This window comes from Chiloscyllium plagiosum, chromosome 21 (assembly GCF_004010195.1).
Source record: "Chiloscyllium plagiosum isolate BGI_BamShark_2017 chromosome 21, ASM401019v2, whole genome shotgun sequence".
Classification (NCBI taxonomy): domain Eukaryota; kingdom Metazoa; phylum Chordata; class Chondrichthyes; order Orectolobiformes; family Hemiscylliidae; genus Chiloscyllium; species Chiloscyllium plagiosum.
Genome location: NC_057730.1, coordinates 33,424,496 through 33,445,496, shown reverse-complemented (window position 1 = coordinate 33,445,496; position 21,001 = coordinate 33,424,496). Strand labels below are relative to the sequence as shown.

At 41.0% G+C, this 21,001-nt stretch overlaps 1 protein-coding gene across 1 annotated transcript in view; it reads left to right on the top strand.

The window, feature by feature from the left end:
- Positions 1-15,732, top strand: part of LOC122560444 (voltage-dependent calcium channel gamma-3 subunit-like) — a 35,409-nt gene extending 19,677 nt beyond the window's left edge. Inside the window, exons 3-5 of the mRNA XM_043711076.1 lie at positions 4,439-4,597; positions 13,456-13,596; positions 14,661-15,732. Coding sequence (XP_043567011.1) covers positions 4,439-4,597; positions 13,456-13,596; positions 14,661-15,178 — 818 coding nt within the window. The 3' untranslated portion in view covers positions 15,179-15,732. The remainder of the gene's footprint in view (positions 1-4,438; positions 4,598-13,455; positions 13,597-14,660) is intronic.
- The last annotated feature ends 5,269 nt before the right edge of the window (positions 15,733-21,001 follow it).

The following is a 21,001-nucleotide window of genomic DNA, read 5'->3' as shown; positions in this document are numbered from 1 at the left end:
AAAAGATTTACAAGGATGTTGCCAGGGTTGGAGGATTTGAGCTATAGGGAGAGGCTGAACAGGCTGGGGCTGTTTTCCCTGGAGCGTCGGAGGCTGAGGGGTGACCTTATAGAGGTTTACAAAATTATGAGGGGCATGGATAGGATAAATAGGCAAAGTCTTTTCCCTGGGGTTGGGGAGTCCAGAACTAGAGGGCATAGGTTTAGGGTGAGAGGGGAAAGATATAAAAGAGACCTAAGGGGCAACTTTTACATGCAGAGGGTGGTACGTGTATGGAATGAGCTGCTAGAGGATGTGGTATAATTGCAACATTTACGAGGCATCTGAATGGGTATATGAATAGGAAGGGTTTGGAGGGATATGGGCCGGGTGCTGGCAGGTGGGACTAGATTGGGTTGGGATATCTGGTCGGCATGGACAGGTTGGACCAAAGGGTCTGTTTCCATGCTGTACATCTCTATGACCCTATGAGATCCTTAGAAAATAAGCGACAGGTTTAGATAGACGATCTGGATCAGCACAGGCTTGGAGGGCCGAAAGGCCTGTTCCTGTGCTGTAATTTTCTTTTTCTTCGTTCTGACATCAGCGTTCTAACATGACGAGGGTTTGGGAGCGAATACTCAATGCCTGTTCTGAAAGTATGCCAATCCTCGACACTAAAAAAAAATGAGTTGAATTGCAGTCACCATGAAAGTGATCCTCCAGCAAAGGTAAATGTAGGGGAATGAGTGTGGGTGGGTTGCATTTCGGCAGGTCGGTGTGGACTTGTTGGGCCGAAGGGCCTGTTTCCACACTGTAAGTAATCTAATCTAATCTATACTGCATGAATGCCCTTTCCTAATTGAAGTGGCTCAGGGATAGCCTGCGTCACACATGACATGATGCCAACTAACTCCAGTTAAGGTTCAAAGTTTTCTGAGTTCTGTGATATGGAATATTTACTGTTCTTGGATCCAAATACATTTCTATCCAAAGTCCAACTCCCAGGAAAAAAAATGCTCCTGATTTGTAAACTCACCCACAAACTACTTCTCAACTCACCTCACAAATAGCACCTGTTTTGTCCAGGGATCATTAAATCACCATAAATTAAAAAGGCCCAACTTTGCAAATAGTTAAAACCAAGAACAGTAGTGAAATTCTCACAGTGTGTGTCCTGGCACTTGTAGTCACAAATACATAGAAAATTTACAGCACAAAAAAGTTAGCTATTTGACTCATTGTGCCCAGTGCAGAAAGCAGAGGAGCCACCAGCCTAATCAAACTTGCCAGCTTTTGGTCTGTAACTGTGCAGCTACAGCATTTAAATTGCAAATCAAATTACTTTTTAAATGTTGAGGGTTCCTCCCTTAACCACCCTTTTAGGCAGAAAGTTCCAAATTCCCACCATCTTCTGGGGGAAAATATTTCTCCTCAAACTCCTCTCTCGTTCTCCTTTAATTTTCTTAATATCTATGCCAGTTATTAATCTTCCTGCTAAATGAAGTAGTCCCGTTCTATGCAGTCTGTCCAGGCACTTACTATTTCATTTCACTCAATCAAATCTCCCCCAGCCTTCTATGTTCCAAAGAAACCCCAGCTGATTCAATCTCTCCTCCTAACTAAAATTCTCTGTTCCTAGCAACAACCTTGTGTAAGTCTCTGGACTTTCTTTATAATATGATCACATCCTTCTGCAATGGAATGACCAGTATGCTGTCCTCTGGCTGCAGTTTAACTGGAGTTTCATACATTTCTATGTCTCCACATTAATTTTCTATATGTCAGCCAAAAAAAAGGCTATATTCTCTAATCGTATATAACACAGATGGAACCCATTTATCCTGTTAGGTCCAAACTCCTGCTTCATTCTCGTGATCCTGTAAGAATTTATTTTCTTCAAATACCTATATAATTTCCTTTAGAAATCATTGATCTCCTTTCCTTCCATCCCCCTTAAGGGCAGTGAGTTTCAGATCATTATTGTTTGCTGAGTAAAACGTTTCTTCCTATTGGCTCTGCATCACTAGCCCAAAATCATAATGCTGTGACCTTGTGTCTTGTATCTTCAGCCAATGGAAACAGCTTTTTCTTTTCTACATTACCTGACGCTCCTGTTGTAATCCCACATACCTTTATCAAAATTATTTCAAATTTATTATCAAACCAAGTTCTCCAATCTATTCCTGTGGCTTAAATCTCCCACTAATGAAACTATGTGGGTAACTTTCCTCGACACCCTTTCAAGGACCCTCATACAGCATGGCTTATTAATGGCTTCATCCAACTGTCTTGCTACCTTTGCACGAGTGTGAAATATTGTAACTTCCATTGCTTGGTTTTTTTCCCCTTCAAATGAATGACCAAATGCTTCCCTGAACAAACTTCGTTTGACATTTTTTTGCCCAGTTGACTAGTTTATGATATCTTCCTGAGACTCTGAAACAATTTCCCTTTGTTAGATCTAAGTCAGTAACGCATACTCTGAACAGTAAAGAAACCAGCATTGAGCCTGCACAGCTCCCCGAGAAAATAACCTTCCAGTCACAAATTCATTTGTCAACCATTACTGATTGCTTCCTATTACTCAGCAAATATTTTATCATTCCTTCATGGATCTCATGAGTCAGTAACTGAGTCTACGTTGTGGGATCTTGTCAAAAGCCTTGTTGTGTATGCTACAACAAATCTATGTTGACTGCCCTTGATTAATCCATGCATTTGGAAGTGATAATTTATGCTGTCTTTCTGAGGTTTTTCCAATAATTGACCCACCAGCAAGGTTAGACTGACTGGAGTATGGAGTCCTATGGCTCATATTAGTAAGCTAAAATCAACAAATTTAAACAGTCAGCTATTCAGCTTCCAAAAAGATACTGCAAACGGCAGTCATTAAATAAATTTCTTTACCCTTATTTTACTCTTGCAATTGTTTAATTTATGAAGTGAATACTAAGGACTCTTGTGGTGTAGTGGTAGTGTCGCTACATCTGAGTCAGAAGGCCTGGATTTCAAAATAAAGAACTGTGGATGCTTGAAATTCAAAACAACAAAAAAAGAAATTGCGGCAAAATCTCAGCCGGTCTGGCAGCATCTGTGGAGAGAAAGCAGAATTCACGTTTCGGGTCCAGTCCAGTGACCCTTCTTCAGAACTGATAGGAGCTAGGAAAAGGATGCTTTATGCAGAAGATAGATGGGAGAAGGGTTAGCAGTAACTGATAGGTGGAAATAGAGCCCAAGAAAGAGAAAAATAGTTGTACTGACAAAGAAGTGGATAAAGATAAACCTGGGAGAATAAATAGCTACTAATGGGGACTATAGTAGCTGACAGTGGGTGTGTTTAATGGCAGGCCATGTGATGACAAGGCCTTGTGTGTGGGGGTGAGGGGAAAGCATGGGGAAAGATGTTTAAGCCCTAAATTTGTTGAACTTGAATTCAGTGCAGGATGCTGCAGAGTTCCCAAATAGTAAATGAAGTGCTATTCTCCCAGCTTTCGTTGAGATTCACTGGAGCCTGGATTCAAATCCCACCTGCTCGAGAGGTGTGTAATAACATCCCTGAACAGGTTAATCAGGAAAATATCTGAAGTAAATAGTAAGGGACAACTGGGGTTTTCAAGGCTGAGATTGATAGATTTTGATGGTCTATACCTGCTTTAGTCTTTTTTTCTTTTATGAATAACAGCCTCAGGAAGCCTGGAGTATTTTTCCTATCACCGTGCTGAAAATAAGCTTAAATCACACTTCCTTTATTGGTTTTCAAAAAAAGATGCTATCTGTTGATGTTACAAAACAAGAAGATGACATAAACATTAGACTATAAGCGGCTGAGGTCAGATGGCAAATTACATTTACAGATTGATGGTGTCTGTAAAGAAAATGGAGAATGAAACTTCATTCTATATTATATTCAGTATAAAATATTGCAAATGTTCATGATTAATCAATAAACATTTTGCTCAGAACTAAAACACCTGGCCAATGCATTAATTAATAGGAGGTTACTAAGAGGGTGTGAAACTATCCAAGTAACAAAGAGCATAAGAGAGGAGAGGGGAGGAAAGAGAATTAGGACAGGAAGCGAGGTAGGAAGAGAGGCTCATATGTTAATGGAGGAACAGAATGGAGAGAGAGAAAATTAGGAAACAAGGAGACCATGAAGGAATTGTGAAAGGCAGAGCATAAGAAAATGGAGAGTTGAAGACAAAGGCGAACAAAACATACAGAGAAGAGAATGAGGAGTGATTGCAACTAGGAACCAACAAAGGAGCAGGATTAGCGCTGAAATGATGATTGCATTGCCTTCAGCTCCAGCTGCAGTTTTGAAAGAGGCCCTGGGCACTAATGGATCTGTGATAAGCAGTGAAAAGACTCTCTGCAAAGTCAAGATCAGGATGTGAGAAATGATACCAGACCACAGTTTAATTTCACTTTATTTTTCCAGTTTGAGACATTTTGATTTTGAAAAATGTTCTTGTGTATCTATTTTTACACATACTTAAGTGCTGGTTTCTAAAACGTGTGTTTCAAACAGGTACTTTCAAAGGAATCTGCAAAATAATTGATCACTTTCCAGAGGATGCAGATTATGAGCAGGACACTGCGGAATACTTATTACGTAAGTTCATAGAACAAACTTCATGCAGTTTGAATGGTTTTGTTTCATTATGTAAGGAATGTTTAAATTTGAGATACAAATAATCCCTGTGAACTAGTTATAAAGCCACATACCTGATCTAACATTTTTTAAAGAAAAGGGCCATAAAATACAAAATGAAAGTCCATTTGATGGATCTCATTTGGATATTCAGAAAGCTGTAAGCAAAATTCCACATGAAAGACTTACAATTAATCTAAATTCCCTGGAACTGTGTCTATTGGTTAATTAATTTTTTAAAATGTAAAGTATTAAAAATTAAGAAGTTTAAGGTGACACGTTTTGATAGGAAGAACATTGAGAGACAATAGAAAACAAGGGGGTACAATTTGAAGGGGATGTAGGAGCAGAGGGACCTGGGTGTATTTGTGCCCAGATCATTGAAGGTGGCAGGAAACATAGAGAGGGCAATAAGTGAAGCAAACAGTATCCATGGCTTTATTAACAGGTACATAGAGTACAAGAGTTAGGCGATGATGTCGAAATTGTAAAATACACTTGTTAGATCTCAGCTGGAGTACTTTGTATAGTTCTGAATGCCATATTATTAGAAGGAAAGCATCCATCGGAATAAGTGTAGAAGCAGTTTACAAGAATGGATCCAGGGTTGAGGAACAGTTACAAAGATAACTTGAAGAAGTTGAGACTATTTTCTTTGGAGAGAAAGGTGCTAGAAGTTTTCATAACCATGAATAAGTCGGATAGATTGGATAGGGAGAAGCTGTCCCAAGTGTAAAGGGAGTGGGATCATCAAAAGCAGCAAGGCTGAAGTAGAGATTTTCACTCAGCAAATTGTCAGTGTGCAGAATGTGCAGCCTGGAAATTCGATGGAGGCACATCCAATTGAGGCATTCAAGAGATTTAAGTAAAAATGATGTGAAGGGTATGAGCAGAAAAACAGAAGATTAGTATGTGATAAGGATGCTCATTTGAAGAGCTGCTGGTGGTGGTGGTGGTGGTGGTGTGATGGACCAAATGGCTCCTGCTGTACCATCACAATTTTATGATTCTGTAAAGGCAACAAGAGAAGACTAGAAAGGCATACAGTCAGATTATGACAGTGATGTTTGTTTCCCGTTCTACTGGGGTTAATGCTTGAATCTGTGTGATGCTTTATGTAAATGATCTACACACTGAAACCAAATGTAATGCTAAATTTGTAGACAGAACCAACACGGTGATGGCTGTGAAGGGTGTGACTGAGGACATTCGTTGGATTTGAAACCTGCAGATAAATTCAAAAGGACCAAACATTGTCTGAATAAAAATGCTACTTAAGTGTAAGATAAACGAAACAATACTCGCATATAGAGCCCATGGACCAAAAAGAACAGCCATTGGGAAAAACCTGATTGTATCTGTTTTCAGGCATATGGATAAGTTTGATAATTCACCTGTACACAGTGCCACTGAGACAGGCAACAGGCAAACTTCACACAGCCTACATATTTCACACAGCCTGTACCCTTCACACAGCCTGTACCCTTCACACAGCCTGTACCCTTCACACTGCCTGTACCCTTCACACTGCCTTTATCCTTCACACTGCCTGTACACTTCATACTACTTGTACCTTTCACACTGCTTGTATCCTTTTCCCTGCCTGTACCCTTCATACAGCCTATACACTTCATACAGCCTATACACTTCATACTGCCTGTATACTTCACACTGCCTGGACACTTCACACTGCCAATACCCTTCATACTGCATGTACATTTCACATTGCCTGTACACTTAATACAGCCTGCACACTTTACACTGCCTGTACCCATCACACTTCTTGTACCCTTCATACAGCCTGGACATTTCACACTACCTGTATACGTCATACAGCCTGCAGTCTCCATTCAGCCTACACCCTATATACAGCCTACACTTCTTAGTCCCTCCCCAGTTTACATACAGCATCTGCAATGTCATGGACTTGTTGTCCTCATTTCTTTGCACTCTTAGGAATCCATTACTCTGTCACAGTAACAACCCTGCCCCAAATGTTTCTCTCTGGTGAGATAGAGGAAATGAAATCATTGAATAAAGGGCTGCTGTCACCTTCCTGATGCATAGTGATGAGCGAAATAAAAAATGTTGCTTTGCCATTTTATCACCATCTGTAGAACAACAGAGATCACGGTGGTCACTGGCAGTGCTGTCCTCATCCTGCTATGACGCTCTGGGCTATGTTGACTAAGTTGCACAATTTAGTGGCTAACCCCTTGATGAATCTGGCAGAGGAGGGAGGAGAAATGCTCCTTGAAAACATTTTGGGGATGAGAAATCCTGTGGAGAGAGCCCTCTTCCTCCTCCCTCTCTGAAGTTTGTACTCCATCTGCCTGTGGTTTTGCAATCCATCAGGACAGCAACCATCACCGCGCAACTCTCAAAGAGTGGGTGCTGACCGAGCAGAAACCTCCCCGTCAGGATGCAGCAATATTCTCTTCAAAAATAAGTAATCAGCAAAACATCTCTGAGAACACACCACAATGTCCCCAAAAACATTGTCAGAGCAAAGCCAAGTCCGACACACTTCACTTGCAAGTCAGATGATTTACTCTAGTGTGTGATCCCTTGACCAGAATGTGTATCTGGGGGCGACACAGTGGCTCAGTGGTTAACACTGCTGCCTCACAGCACCAGGGACCTGGGTTCAATCTCTGCCTCGGGCAACTGTGTGGAGTTTGCAATTTGTGGGCGGCACGGTGGCACAGTGGTTAGCACTGCTGCCTCACAGCGCCAGAGACCCGGGTTCAATTCCCGCCTCAGGCGACTGACTGTGTGGAGTTTGCACGTTCTCCCCGTGTCTGCATGGGTTTCCTCCGGGTGCTCCGGTTTCCTCCCACAGTCCAAAGATGTGCAGGGTCAGGTGAATTGGCCATACTAAATTGCCCATAGTGTTAGGTAAGGGGTAAATGTAGGGGTATGGGTGGGTTTCGCTTCGGCGGTTCGGTGTGGACTTGTTGGGCCGAAGGGCCTGTTTCCACACTGTAATCTAATCTAATGTTCAGACCACAAAAGGAACTGGAGCTTTGAGTCCAAATTGGCAGAATGTGTATCAAAGATATCCAAAGAGATTGTTTGATGGCAGAAACTGCACACACACACACACACACACACACACACACACACACACACACACACACACGTGTTGTAAGCCCCACCAGAAGCAGTGCACCCTCATTAGCAACAATTCAAGCTCCTGGTATGCCAACTCAAGGCATGTTTTAACACTGGATTTTTGACCTCCATTTCCAAATTTTGAAGCAAGGAATCTGAATAAAATGGATTGTACAAGTACAACAACAACTTGAATTTAAGGGGATTGTGTTTACTGTATTTTTTTTAATTCATACACAGGAGAAGCTGGCAAATGGTATATGATGTTTACTTCTGTAGGAACAATAGAAAAGTAGGATACTTCTAGGAAATGTTAGGATTCAAGGGACCTAGGTATCATTGTACATGAATTGCAGAAAGTCAATATGCAGGTAATAGCAAGTAGTTAGGAAAGCAAGTGGTATGTTTGCTCTTATTACAAAGAAATTCAAGTTAGATAATAAGATAATTAGAATTAAATTCAGGCAAGGTTCCTGTAGATTGGAAAATAACTAATATAATTCCTTTATTCAAAAAGGGAGAGAAGCAGAAAGCTGGAAACTTCTGGCCAATTAGCTTAACATTTATCATGGAGTAAAATGTTAGACAGCATCATTAAACAGGTTATATCTGGACACATAGTCAAATTCAAAGTAATCAGGCAGAGCCATTAAAGTTTTGTCAAAGGATAATCATGCTTAACTAATTTATTGGCGTCCTTATGCTAACAGATAAAGGGAACTAGTGAATGTATTGTACTTAGATTAGTGAATGTATGTGATAATATGCTATATGAAGTGTTATTGCAGAAATTAAAAGCTTTTTCATGCAGAGGGTGGTACGTATGTGGAATGAGCTGCCAGAGAAAGTGGTGGAGGCTGGTACAATTGTAACATTTAAGAGGCATTTGGATGTGTATATGAAGAGGAAGGATTTGGAGGGAAATGGGCCAGGTGCTGGCAGGTGGGACTAGATTGGGTTGGGATATCTGGTCAGCATGGACGGGTTGGACAGAAAGGTCTGTTTCCATGCTGTACATCTCTATGACTCTATGACTCATGGTGTAGGCAACAACATATTGTCATGGCTAAAGGATAGGCTGGCTAACAGGAAGCAGAGTAGGAATAAATGGCTCTTTTCAGTCTGGCAGGATGTCACAAGTGGTGTGTAACATGGGTCAGTGCTGGAGCCTCAACGTTTTACAATTTATATAAACAATTTGGATGAAGGAACCAAAGGTATGATTTCTGGATTTGCTGATGAAACAAAGATAGGTAGGGAAGTGAGTTGTGAAGCAGACATAGGAGCTTACAAAGGGATACAGATAGGTAAGAGAGTGGGCAAATATCTAACAAATGGACTACAAGGTGGGAAAGCGTGAAATTGTCCATTTTGGCAAAAAGAAAATTATTGAAATGGAGAGAAGTTGCAGAATTCTGGGTTGCAGAGAGATCTGGGGGTGTCCTTGTACATGAATCATAGAAGATTAGTTTGCAGGTATAGCAAGTAATAAGGAAAGCTAATAGAATGTTATGTTTTATTGTGAGAGGAGTTGAATGCAGGAATAGGGAAATAATGCTTCAGTTATATAGGGCTTTGGTGAGACCATATCTGGAGTACTGTGTGTGATGGTCACTGTACTTATTGAAGGATGCTGCAGTGTTAGAAGCAGTTCGGAGAAGGATGACTATACTAATACGTGGAATGAGAGGATTGTCCTTAGAGGAAAGGCTAGACAGGCTAGGCCTGGATTCCCTGGAACTTACATGAGTCGGAGATGACTTATTTAAAACACATAAGATCCTGAGAGGATTTGATTGGGTGGATGTTGAAAAGATGTTTCCTCTAGTGGGAGAATCCAGAACTAGATTTCACAGCTTAAAAATAAAGGGGCACCCATTTAAAATAGATGTGGAAACATTATTTTTCTCAGAAGATTGAGTCTTTTGCTTTCCCTTCCTCAGAAGCAGTGTATCCAGAATCTTTAAGAGGTGGATAGATTTTTGAGTACTAAGGTGACGAAAGATTATAGGCGATATGCAGGAATGTGGGGTTGGGCTAAAATCAGCCATCATTTTATTGAAGAGTAGAGCAGGCTTGAAAAGCCAAATAGCCTACTCCTGTTCCTTGTTCAGATTAGAGTAAAGAAACCTAACTGTAATTATATAGGGATACGTTAGGCCCAGACCTGAACTTGTGTGTATAGCTTTGGTCTCCTTATTGAAGGAAGGATACACTTGCCTTGGGGAAAGTGCAACAAAGGTCTACTCAGCTAATTCCTGGAATGGTGAGGGATTGAGTAAACTAGGCCTAGATTCTCTAGAGGTATTCTCTTTTAAGCATAAAATTCTGAAAGGACTTGATAAGGTAAACAGTAGGAAAATGGTTCCACTGGCGCATAGGTCCACAATACGTAGTTGCAGTTTCAGAATAAAGGGTTGACCATTTAGGATTGAGGAGGCATTTCTTCACTCAAACGATTGTGAATGTTTGGAATTCTCTGCTATAATTGCTCAATGTGTAAGTATATTTGAACCAGGAAAGGGTAGATTCTTGAAATCTAAAGCAATTTAGAACTTGAGAATAATTTGGCAAGGTGCATTTCAGACAGAAAATCAGTCTTGCTTATTTTGAACAGCAAAGCAGGCTCCAGGAGGTGAATGGTATGCACCGATCATATTTCATGTCATTATCATGTCTTTGTCCAGTTTACTATGGCTCCATGGTCTTTGGAATTCTTGATTTTTAAATCAGATTCAAATTCATTTCAGATTCGAACCCAGGTCCCCGAGAACATGACCTGAGTCAGAGGATCAATCATCTGACGATGCTATCAGTCGGTCATTGCCTTCCCTTAATTCATACTCCAGAAACTAATGTATCAAGTAACATAACTTCAACCTGAGTCTAAAATCATTCAACAATACGTTTTGTTTATTTAATTCATGCTTATTCCTTTTGACATTTTTCTTTTAAAAGTCATAAGCCTTGAATTTGCATCATATGAAAATGGCTGTAAAACATAAATAGTTTGGCTGTTTTTTTTAGCAGATGCATTGATTGATTGATCTGTTTATTTTAAATTCCTACGGCAATCTTCACAGTGTCACTTCAAGGCCAAACATTCCTGTTCTAGTGCTGATTGACAGACAATCTTAAAATTGATCATACTCTGCTCTCTAGTCCCCAGAGATTCTATTCTATCTAAATTATGAATGCTGTCTTTTCCATTTCCTTTCTTTTTGTGTTGCTCTGAGCTGACAGCATCCATAATCAGGGGTCCAGTTGGAGGTCAGCCATCACTAGATTAATGTCTCTGCTACTTCCTTGATTCAATGTCCATTTCAAGCTCAGGATTGGCACGACTGAAAGCATCTTCTTTGAACATTGTATAAACCATGCAATTTTGACACTGACCTCATGACCTACCCCAAATGATCGATCAGTCAGTTACACATTGAAGACCAACATTTCCCGTTTGATACTGATCTAAGATTTGAAACTCATATCTAGTTTCCCAATAGGATTTCCTACTTTTACTTCCACATTTCCCACCCCTACCTCCCACTCAGTGCAGCGTTCACCTACAGGAGCAACTACTCTAAACTGCTCATCACTAATTTCTCAAGCTCCCCCTCCTCTGCTTAAGCTACAACTTGCTTAGAGTCCCACCATATTCACTCTATACTGCATTCAGTCTGACTTCCCATCCCCTCCAATCTGATTTCCAACACATCTGAGTCAAAATATTTGTGTTCTTCTTAAAAAGAACTCTTCATAGTCTTGTTCCTCTCTACCCTGCAACTTTCTGAAGCTCTATTTGTCAGCCTTTGCCCTTAAACTTGACCTCCCATAACTCCCTGCTCAAAGCTTTAGTGGGCTAAGAAGAGCAGCCAACTCTTTCTTAACAAGTCATTTTGCTACCTCTTCCTGCCTAAGGCCTCCTCAAACCCTTTTACACTGATCACACCTTTTTCTCCTAAATCTTTTTATTTCCATGTAGACCATTCACAGGTGGCTTTCTTGCCATTAAATGGGAAGACAATGACAAAACCCCAGCCAAAGAACCAAGTTCACTATGTAGGCTGCCATTATAGTGCAGCATGCACAATTGACAGATAATGCATTCTTATTGGTGCAGTCTTTGGCTGGAATGTTAAATAGAGACACTCCACTTTCTCAGCTCAATGTAAATGATTCCATGGTGCTATTATAAGATGAGCAGGAAGAATTTTCCTTAATTGATACCACCATAGCAGATTAAGTGGTGATTCATATTATTATTTACGATGTGGAGGTGCGGTTGGACTGGAGTGAACAAGGTCGGAAGTCAGACAGAATCAGGTTATAGTCCAACAGGTTTAGTTGAAATAACAAGCTTTCGGAGCGCTGCCCCTTTGTAAGGTGAAGGTGACTACAACTTGGTGTCATCTGACTTCTGACTTATTATGTATGGAACCTTGCTGTGCAAATTTCAAAATGAATGAATTAGCTATATAACACTGTCAGACAAGTTGAGGACATGAACAGCATCTATTGAATTGGTAGTTCTTTCCTTCTCTTCACCCAGTGTGAAATGTTTTGATATTTTTCATTGAGCTTAAAGATGAACATATATCAATCTGAGATTGAGAGGTTATTGAGATAGAAGGAATAAGGGGATATTGTAATTCAGTGGGAAAGTAAATGTGAGGCCAAGAATCTTACTGAATGGCGGTGCATGTTCAAGGTGCTGTAGCTCACTTCTGTTCTTAGTTCTTGTCATCTTATAAATGCAAGTTTTCCTACAACAGAAATTAGGTTCAATTATGGCTTTTCCTCATGGATTAGTAAACACAGTGTGACATGATTATTGATTCTGATGTGCGACATATATTAGGTGCAAAAGTCAGTTGTGGTGTAGGAACAGCCATACTGTGGAGAGATTTTCTTCAATAAGGACCAAATGTTTACACTGATTGTATGGCAGGGGATGTTGGTGAAGCCAGACAATGGGAGATAGAATAGAGAGCAAACAATAGTGATATGGGCAGTTTGTAGTTTATGTTGAGGGGTGTTGGAGGTTAGTTGGAGTAGATAAGCCTGTAAAGGAAGACAATGCAGATGAGAGTATTAGGACTAAAAGAGTGAGGGAGTTGAAAATAAATGGCCTTGCAAGGAAACTGAACAGATTGCGATCATGCATAATAACAATATTATTTTCTGCACATCCCTCTCTTACCTCTGTCCCAATGGTTTGTTTCCCTTGTCCGAACTCTGCCAGACATTATTCTATCGGTCCCTAACAGTAAACTCTATGCATGTGCTTGAAATTGCAAACACATTTTGTAAAAAGTGCACTAATCGTGTATCAATATGTGGAACTCTGAAAGGAATGCATAAGGCCTAATCTCTGTGATTAATACAGCCTGCCTCTGGCTCACACTCCCCTCAAACAAAGCTCCACATTAAAAGTGGCATTGGTCAATGCATTCCATTATGTTATTGGTGAGACATCAAATCTGCTTCCTTAACCCCCAGAAAATTGTCATTATAATTGACTTTTCCTCCTGCTTTGGACTGCAATGTAAAATAAACGTGTTGACTAAATAATTTCCATCAGCACCATGATCCCTATCTTCAGTGGTATGTTTGATCACTTACTTATCCTGTCCATAATCTAACCGCACTAATGCTACTGTGCAGCCCACAGCACTTCTCACTCTGACTCCTCATTCTCCCTGCAGGTGTCGTCAGGGCCTCCAGTATATTCCCGATACTGAGCGTGGGATTACTGTTTCTTGGAGGTGTCTGTGTTGCAGCTGGTGAATTCTACAAGAGCAAGCACAATGTCGTCCTCAGCTCTGGGATTTTTTTTGTAGCAGCAGGTTGGTCATTTAAAACTATTTGCTCAACCTGACTTCCAGCCAAAATTCCCCATTCAATTTTGACTCTGAACTTTACAACAATTTATTTACCAAGATCCATTCTCATAACTCAAATGAAAAGTGATGCAGCGATCAGATACCCTCCTTACATACTCAGTTCAACACAACTTCCTTTTTATTGTGCACCCCTGTGTATGAAATCGGTGGGAAAGTAAATCTGAGGCCAAGAATCAGACCTAATCCTACTGAATGGCGGTGCATGTTCAAGGTGCTGTAGCTCACTTCTGTTCTTAGTCCCTATCTTCTTATAAATGCAAGTGTTCCTAGAACAGAAATTAGGTCCAGTAATGAGTTTCCATCAGATGGATTATTAACACACTGCTTTTAGCCTTTGGTTCCATTTATGTGTATTTTCAGGGAATGATGCATTTGTTTATTATGTTCATCCAGGCTGCTTTTCTATTAAATGTAGACAGAGCTTCAACCCCTCTCCAACCCACCTTCCATTTCTTTCGAATTTTCTGGTGCATCATTAAACTGTTGAGCCACTCGTTATTATGAAACGATGTAAAAACAGCCTTTCTGTTCCACCTGACTCACTACACTGGCTGACATGATGTCAGTCTTGGGTCAGTGCGTGGCTCCCTATTGGCTCTAAACCTGGATGTGGATTCTCAGTTCCCACTCTCTCGGCCCTTCAGCTCACTATCCAGGCTGACACTTCAGACCAGTACAGTTTCCCAATGCTGGACAAATCTTAGAATGATTCTGCTGCACTATTGTAAAGAACAGGCACTTTTTCCTACTACCCAATACTAACTCGACGAGCACTTTTTAAATATAATTATCTCACTATTTCAGTGTGATCATGTCTATAACTTGTGCAATAGCAAGTTACTTTTAACGAACAGTAAGACTTCCTGCGGAGGTGAAAGGCGCTAGACAAATGTGAGTTCTTCCTTTGCCAGTCAATCGACCCTAACAGTTTCAGTGACACAGCATTTTGTCGTCTTGTTCCCATCCGAGTCGCATATCATACTGATGTCCATTCCTCCTGTTCTCAGGTTTGAGTAACATTATTGGAATCATTGTCTACATATCGGCTAATGCTGGAGACCCTGGGCAAAGCGATTCCAAAAAGAACAATTACTCCTACGGATGGTCCTTCTACTTTGGGGCACTGTCGTTCATCATTGCTGAGACAGTGGGGGTGTTGGCTGTGCACATGTACATCGACAAACACCGACAGCTGCGAGTCAAGTCACGCAGCGACGTGCTGAAGAAGTCCACCCTTGCGCGGATCCCCAGCTACAGGTACCGATTCCGGCGAAGGTCGAGTTCCCGGTCCACGGAGCCTCGGTCCAGGGAGCCGTCTCCGGCTGGGGTTAAAGCCTACAGCGTGCCGCCTCCCAGTGACATCTCCATGTACACACTGTCCAGGGAGCCTTCCAAAGCCGCGGGCTCCGCCAAACCCCCTGCCGAGCGGGACGCCAAGTTCTTGCAAGTTCGCAACTGCCTTTCCAAAGACTCGAAGGAAGCTGCTCAGGCCAACCCGGCCAACAGGCGGACCACGCCGGTCTGAAGCCACAGATTGACTCCTTTGCTGCGAGCGGGTGGACTGACGGCCCGAGGGGAGGGAGGCCCCGGGGACTCGCCCTCCAGGCTGGGGCTCCCCAGGGCAGCTCGGGCCGCCGTACCCCTTCGATCTGGAAGAGGGGGCGAATAATTCACTGCCGGAGATGAGAAGATCGTCCCCGCCCCTTCAGCCCGGGAAGTGTTTCGTGTTCTAACTATAGACATTTCTGTTCAAGACCAAGTTCTTTCTTTGATCACCCTGGAACCACCTACAAAATCTGCTCCAACATTTCTCAACCTTCTCTGCATGTGTCTTCGGGATTCTCTGTATCACTGACAGTCCTTTAATGATGGCAAAGACTACCTTTTTATATATATATATATATTAATGAAGCAGCATTGGTTCAATCCTAGCATTTTAATGCCTTCGTATTTTAACATTCTGAATAAAATCAGCGCAGTTTAAATTAAATAGTTTAGCTGCCAAAAGCACAGATTAAAAATGAACCTCGGTGATTTATGTAAAAAACAGCAGAAATAAACGCACAAGGACATTCAAAATTTGTCAAGTCCCCTTTATGACAACTTGCTTAGATACTTTAAATGTGCTGGGGATTGGAAAGGAACAAGGGCTGGGTTATGAGTACTGGGTATCAAAGTTTTGTTTTAAAGGTAGCCCAATGAATGCCTATGCATCTTATTCTTGTGCACTTCCAGAAGACATTCAGTAACATCCCTCCTGAGAGATTTAACTAATATTTAAGTTAATGGAATTGAAAGCACATTATTGAGCAGTTTGGGAAAGTGGCTGAAGAACAATGAACAGATAATGGGCAGGTAAGATTAGATTAGATTCCCTACAGTATGGAAACAGGCCCTTCGGCCCAACCAGTCCACACCGAACCTCCAAAGAATAACCCACCCAGACTCATTTCTCTCTGACTAATGCACCTAACACTATGGCCAATTTAGCATGGCCAATTCACCTGACCTGCACATCTTTGGACTGTGGGAGGAAACCGGAGCACCCGGAGGAAACCCACGCAGACACAGGGAGAATGTGCAAACTCCACACAGACAGTCACCCAGGTTGGTAAATAGCAGAATGTGACATTGGTATCCCAAAAGGATCTGTGTTGGGACCTCAACTATTCACTGTGTTCATAATGAGACAGATATGATGGGATAGAAAGCCACATGTTCAAATTAGTCCATAACATAAAATTGGCCGACCATTTAGATGGAAGCTCAATCTTTCATTATCTCTTTATTTTTTTAAGTGCACAGAAAAATGGATAAACCCATGGTCATCTATTTTGGACCTCAAAAGATTTTAGTATTTGGAAAAGAGTATTGTCTTAATGATTAAAATATACCACAAGTGGACATCCAAAAATCATGAAAATTTCATGAACAGGTGCAGAAACTAATCAAGAACTTGAATGAAATGCTGGTCTTTCTGTTTAGAGGTCTGGACTGTAAGGGGTAGAAGTTTTGCACAGGCTATATAAACCCTTGGGGTTAGACCATACCAACAAGTGCTGTGTCTGGTTCAGAGCTTCCCTTCCACATCTTAGAGAATGCATATTACAGTCGAAGGGAGTGCTCTGTAGGATGATACCTGGACTCCAGACATTAGATTATGAGGACAGATTACACAAACTAGGATAAAAGCAAAATCCTGTGAATGATGGAAACCTGATGCTGGAGAAACTCAGCAGGTCTGACAGCAAGTATGGAGAGAGAAACAGAGTTAATATTTTGAGTCCGATATGACTTCTTCAGAACTGAAGAAGGATTCTGCAGAACAATCACACCGGTCTCGAAAAGTTAAATCTGTTTCTGTCTCCATACTTGCTGTCAGACCTGCTGAGTTTCACCAGCATTTTATTAAACAAACTAGGATTGTACTATTTAGAATTTAGAAGGTCAAACAGTTTAATGGAAGTTCTCAAGATATTAAGGGGAACTGAAACTACTAGAGTTGATTGCATATTATGCATTATTGGTCTCAACTTATCAAAATGTAGTAAATCAGGTTAGTGAGCTGCAAATGCAATTAGGCTCAGGGGAAGATGATGTTGTAATAATAATAGATCTGGCAGGAGTGGCTATTAAATATTCCTGGATGCAAGGCAGTCAGGAAAGAAAGGGAAGGAACAAAAGGAGGGAGGATGGGAAGGTTTGATTAAGGGGAATATTACAATATTGGAGGGGGATGTCCTAAAGGGTTCAAGGACAAACAGAATCGATTTGGTTACAGTTAAGAGACAGTGAGAATGTCATTACACAATTGAGTGCATTCTATAGTCCACCAACCAATAAAAATATATAAAGGATAAATTTACAGGGAAATTACAGACAGATACAAATATTGGTGATAAATGGGGACTTCATCATTATCCTATAGTTATATAAAACTGGGGTAATAAGTGAAGGGCAGAGAATACCAAGAGTTTCTAAAGTGTGTTCAGAAGAGTTTTCTTGACCAGTATGTTTCTGGTCCAACCTAATTTGGCTTGAAAGATGAGCAAGCAAAACTGTATAACAGGCTGCACATGGGAGAGGGCATTGTTTGAGGTACATTCCTACATAGAGGAAATTTAGGGCAAATGAAACTGGGGTTCCTTGGCTGACAAAAAGAGATACAGGATATGAAGCTGAAAAGCATGCATATCATGCATTTAATTTTTCAGGCAAATGAGAATCAGGCTGATATGGAAAAATTCTGAGGTGAAACAATAAAGGAAATAAGAGAACCTAAGAAAATGCATTAGAAGAGAATGATAGTGAATATAAAAGACATTCCAAAATACCTCTGTAGTTTTAAATTCTAAAATGATAATGTGATGTGCGGTGGAGCCAACTTGAATCAAAAAGATCTACATATAGAGGCAAGGACAAAAGGTGGAAATTGCACAGATAATGAACATAATTTTCCAATTCTCTTTAGATACGGGAGTGCTGCCAGAGGACTGCTGAATTGCAAATGCTCAGGCCTTGTTCAAAAGTAATGTCAGGATAAACCCACCAACTACAGGTCATTCAGTTTAACCTCGATGGTGTGAAAGCTTTTAGAAATGATGATCTGGCACATTATTAACAGTAACTTGAACAACTGTGGTTTAATTAGAGAAAACCAGCATGGATTTGTTAAAGGGAAATCACGTTAAACCAAGTTGATTTCTGGTGATGTAACAGATGGAGGTGTTTTGAGTAATGCAGTTGTTATGGTCTATAGGAACTGCCAAAAGGCATTTGATAATATGTAATTATATTTGCCATATAATAGGCTTCCCAGCAAAGTTAAAGCTATGGAAGAAAAGGGACAGGGGAAGCATAGATTAAAAATTGGCTAATTGACAGGAAACATAGACTAGAAACTGAAATGCCAATCCATATCTGGAGGAATAAATGATATTTTCCAGTTATGATCTGCAGGTGGCAATCAGGAATAGGTCAAGCCTTTCACAGCCTAAACTGGCAGATTAGTGAAAGAATTAGGATTAGGCTGCTTTGAAAATGCTCTTCACTGGTTTTCACAAGAAAATATCACATGATGATATTTTGTTATAAACACAAAGATTACACAAATGTGCAAGGCCTTGAATAGCTTCTCATCACAGTCTTTTTGTACAAAAACTTGGTGACAGAGTATTGAGTGCTAATGTGCTATAGTCACAGACATTAAAAAGATTAGAAAAAAACTCTGTACAAAGTCCAATGTCAGTGCGCATAACAACAAGAAATGCATGAAGCAATTCACTTTATACAATCCCCATGATCCAAACAGACAGAAAATTTCAGATGATGAACCATTTTCAGTAAACATCTTCTCTAAATTACACAAGGAGCAAACTATCAGCACCATTCCCAAATTCTGTAGAGATTATGGTAGTGTATCAAGTCTCTGTCTGTAAGATATAGGAGTAGATACAGGAGCCCAACTGAGTCTGCTCCACCATTCGATCTTGGTTGATATGATTCTCAACTCCATTCTTCTGCCTTCTCCCCATACCCTTTGATCCTCTTACTAATCAAGAGCCTATTCTTCTCTGTCTTAAATACATTAAATGACTTGGCCTCCACTGCCCTCTGTGGCAATGATTTCCTTAATAGAACCACCCTTTGGCTGAAAAAAAATCCTCCCCAACTAAGTTTTGAAGGGCCATTCTTCACTTTGAGGCCAGGTTCTTGGATCCTAGTCTCTCCTACTAGTGGAAACACCTTCTCCATGTCCACTCTATCCAGCCTCCTGTATTCTGTAAGTATTCTGTAAGTTTCAGTGAGATTCCCCGCATTCTTCTAAACTCCATTAAGTACAGACCCAGCGTCCTGGACTGCTTCATCCCTGGAATCATTCTTGTGAACCTCCTCTTGAACCCCTCTGATGCTAGCACATCCCTCCTTAGATATGGAGCCCAAAACTGCACACAATATTCCATAAGTGGCCTGACCAGAGCCTTATACAGGCTCAACAGTACACCTCTGCTCTCATATTCTAGTCCTTTTGAAATGGATGCTAACATTGCACTTGCTTTTCTAACTGCCAACTGAACCTGCATGTTAACCTTAAACGAATCCTGAACCAGGACACCTACGATCCTTAGTGCTTCAGATTTCCAAAGTCACACTTCCCCAATTTCCAGATAGATTATAATCCATCTGCTATTTTGTTGCCCACTCTCCTAGCCTGTCTAAGTCCTTCTGCAGCTTCCCTGCTTCCTCAGCAATGCCTGCCCCTCCACCTATGTTTGTGTCATTTGCAAACTTAGAAACAATGCCCTCAGTTCCTTCATTCAGATTGTTAATGATTAGATGTGGTCCCAACACTGACCCATTTGGAACTTCACTAGTCACCAGCAGTTATCTTGAAAAATACCTCTTTAATCCCACTCTTTGCCTTCTGCCAGTCAGCCATTCCACTCTCAATGCCAGTACCTTTCCCCAAATACCATGGATTCTTAGTTTATTGAGCAGACTCCTGTGTGGCACCTTGTCAAAGATCTTCTGGAAATCCAAATAGATCATGTCCACTGGCTCTTCTTTATCTAACTTGCTCATTAGCACCTCAGAAAATTCCATCAGATTTGTCAGGTATGACCTCCTTTTGATGAAGCTGTGCTGGCTCAGCCCTATTTTCCCATGGACTTCCAAGTACTCTGTAATCTCATCCTTAATAATGGACTCTAAAATCTTACCAACGATCAAAGTCAGGTTAACCTGCCTATCGTTTTCTGTCCTCTACCTCCAACCCTTCTTAAGTAGATAGGCAGGAGGCTAGAAGAACACAAAAAGCCAGGAAGTATCAAGAGATGGAGAAGTCGACATTTCGGGTGTAACCCTTCTTCAGGACACCCGAAATGTTGACTTCTCCACCTCCTGATACTGCCTGGCTTGTTGTGTTCTTCCAGCCTCCTGCTTGTCTATTTTGGATTCTACCCTCTGCAGTATTTTTTTGTCTCCCTCCCTTCTTAAACAGGATTTTACATTAGCCATTTCCTTGACTCTAGTGATTCCTCAAAACTACCAATACCTCTGCAATCTCCTCAGCTATCGCTGGGGTGTAGTCCATTTGGTCTGAGTGATTTATCCATCTTCAGACCTTTCAGCTACTCTAGCACCTCCTCCTTAGTATGGCCACTACACCCACCTCTCTTGAAGTTCTGGTATGCTGCTGGCGTCTTTCACCATGAATACCTATTCAGTTCCTCTGCCATTTCTTAGTTCTCCACTACTACTTCTCCAGCTTCATTTTCAGCAGTCCAATGTCATGCATTAGTGTAATACAATATGATATCCTTTTCATATAACCTACACAACAGTATGA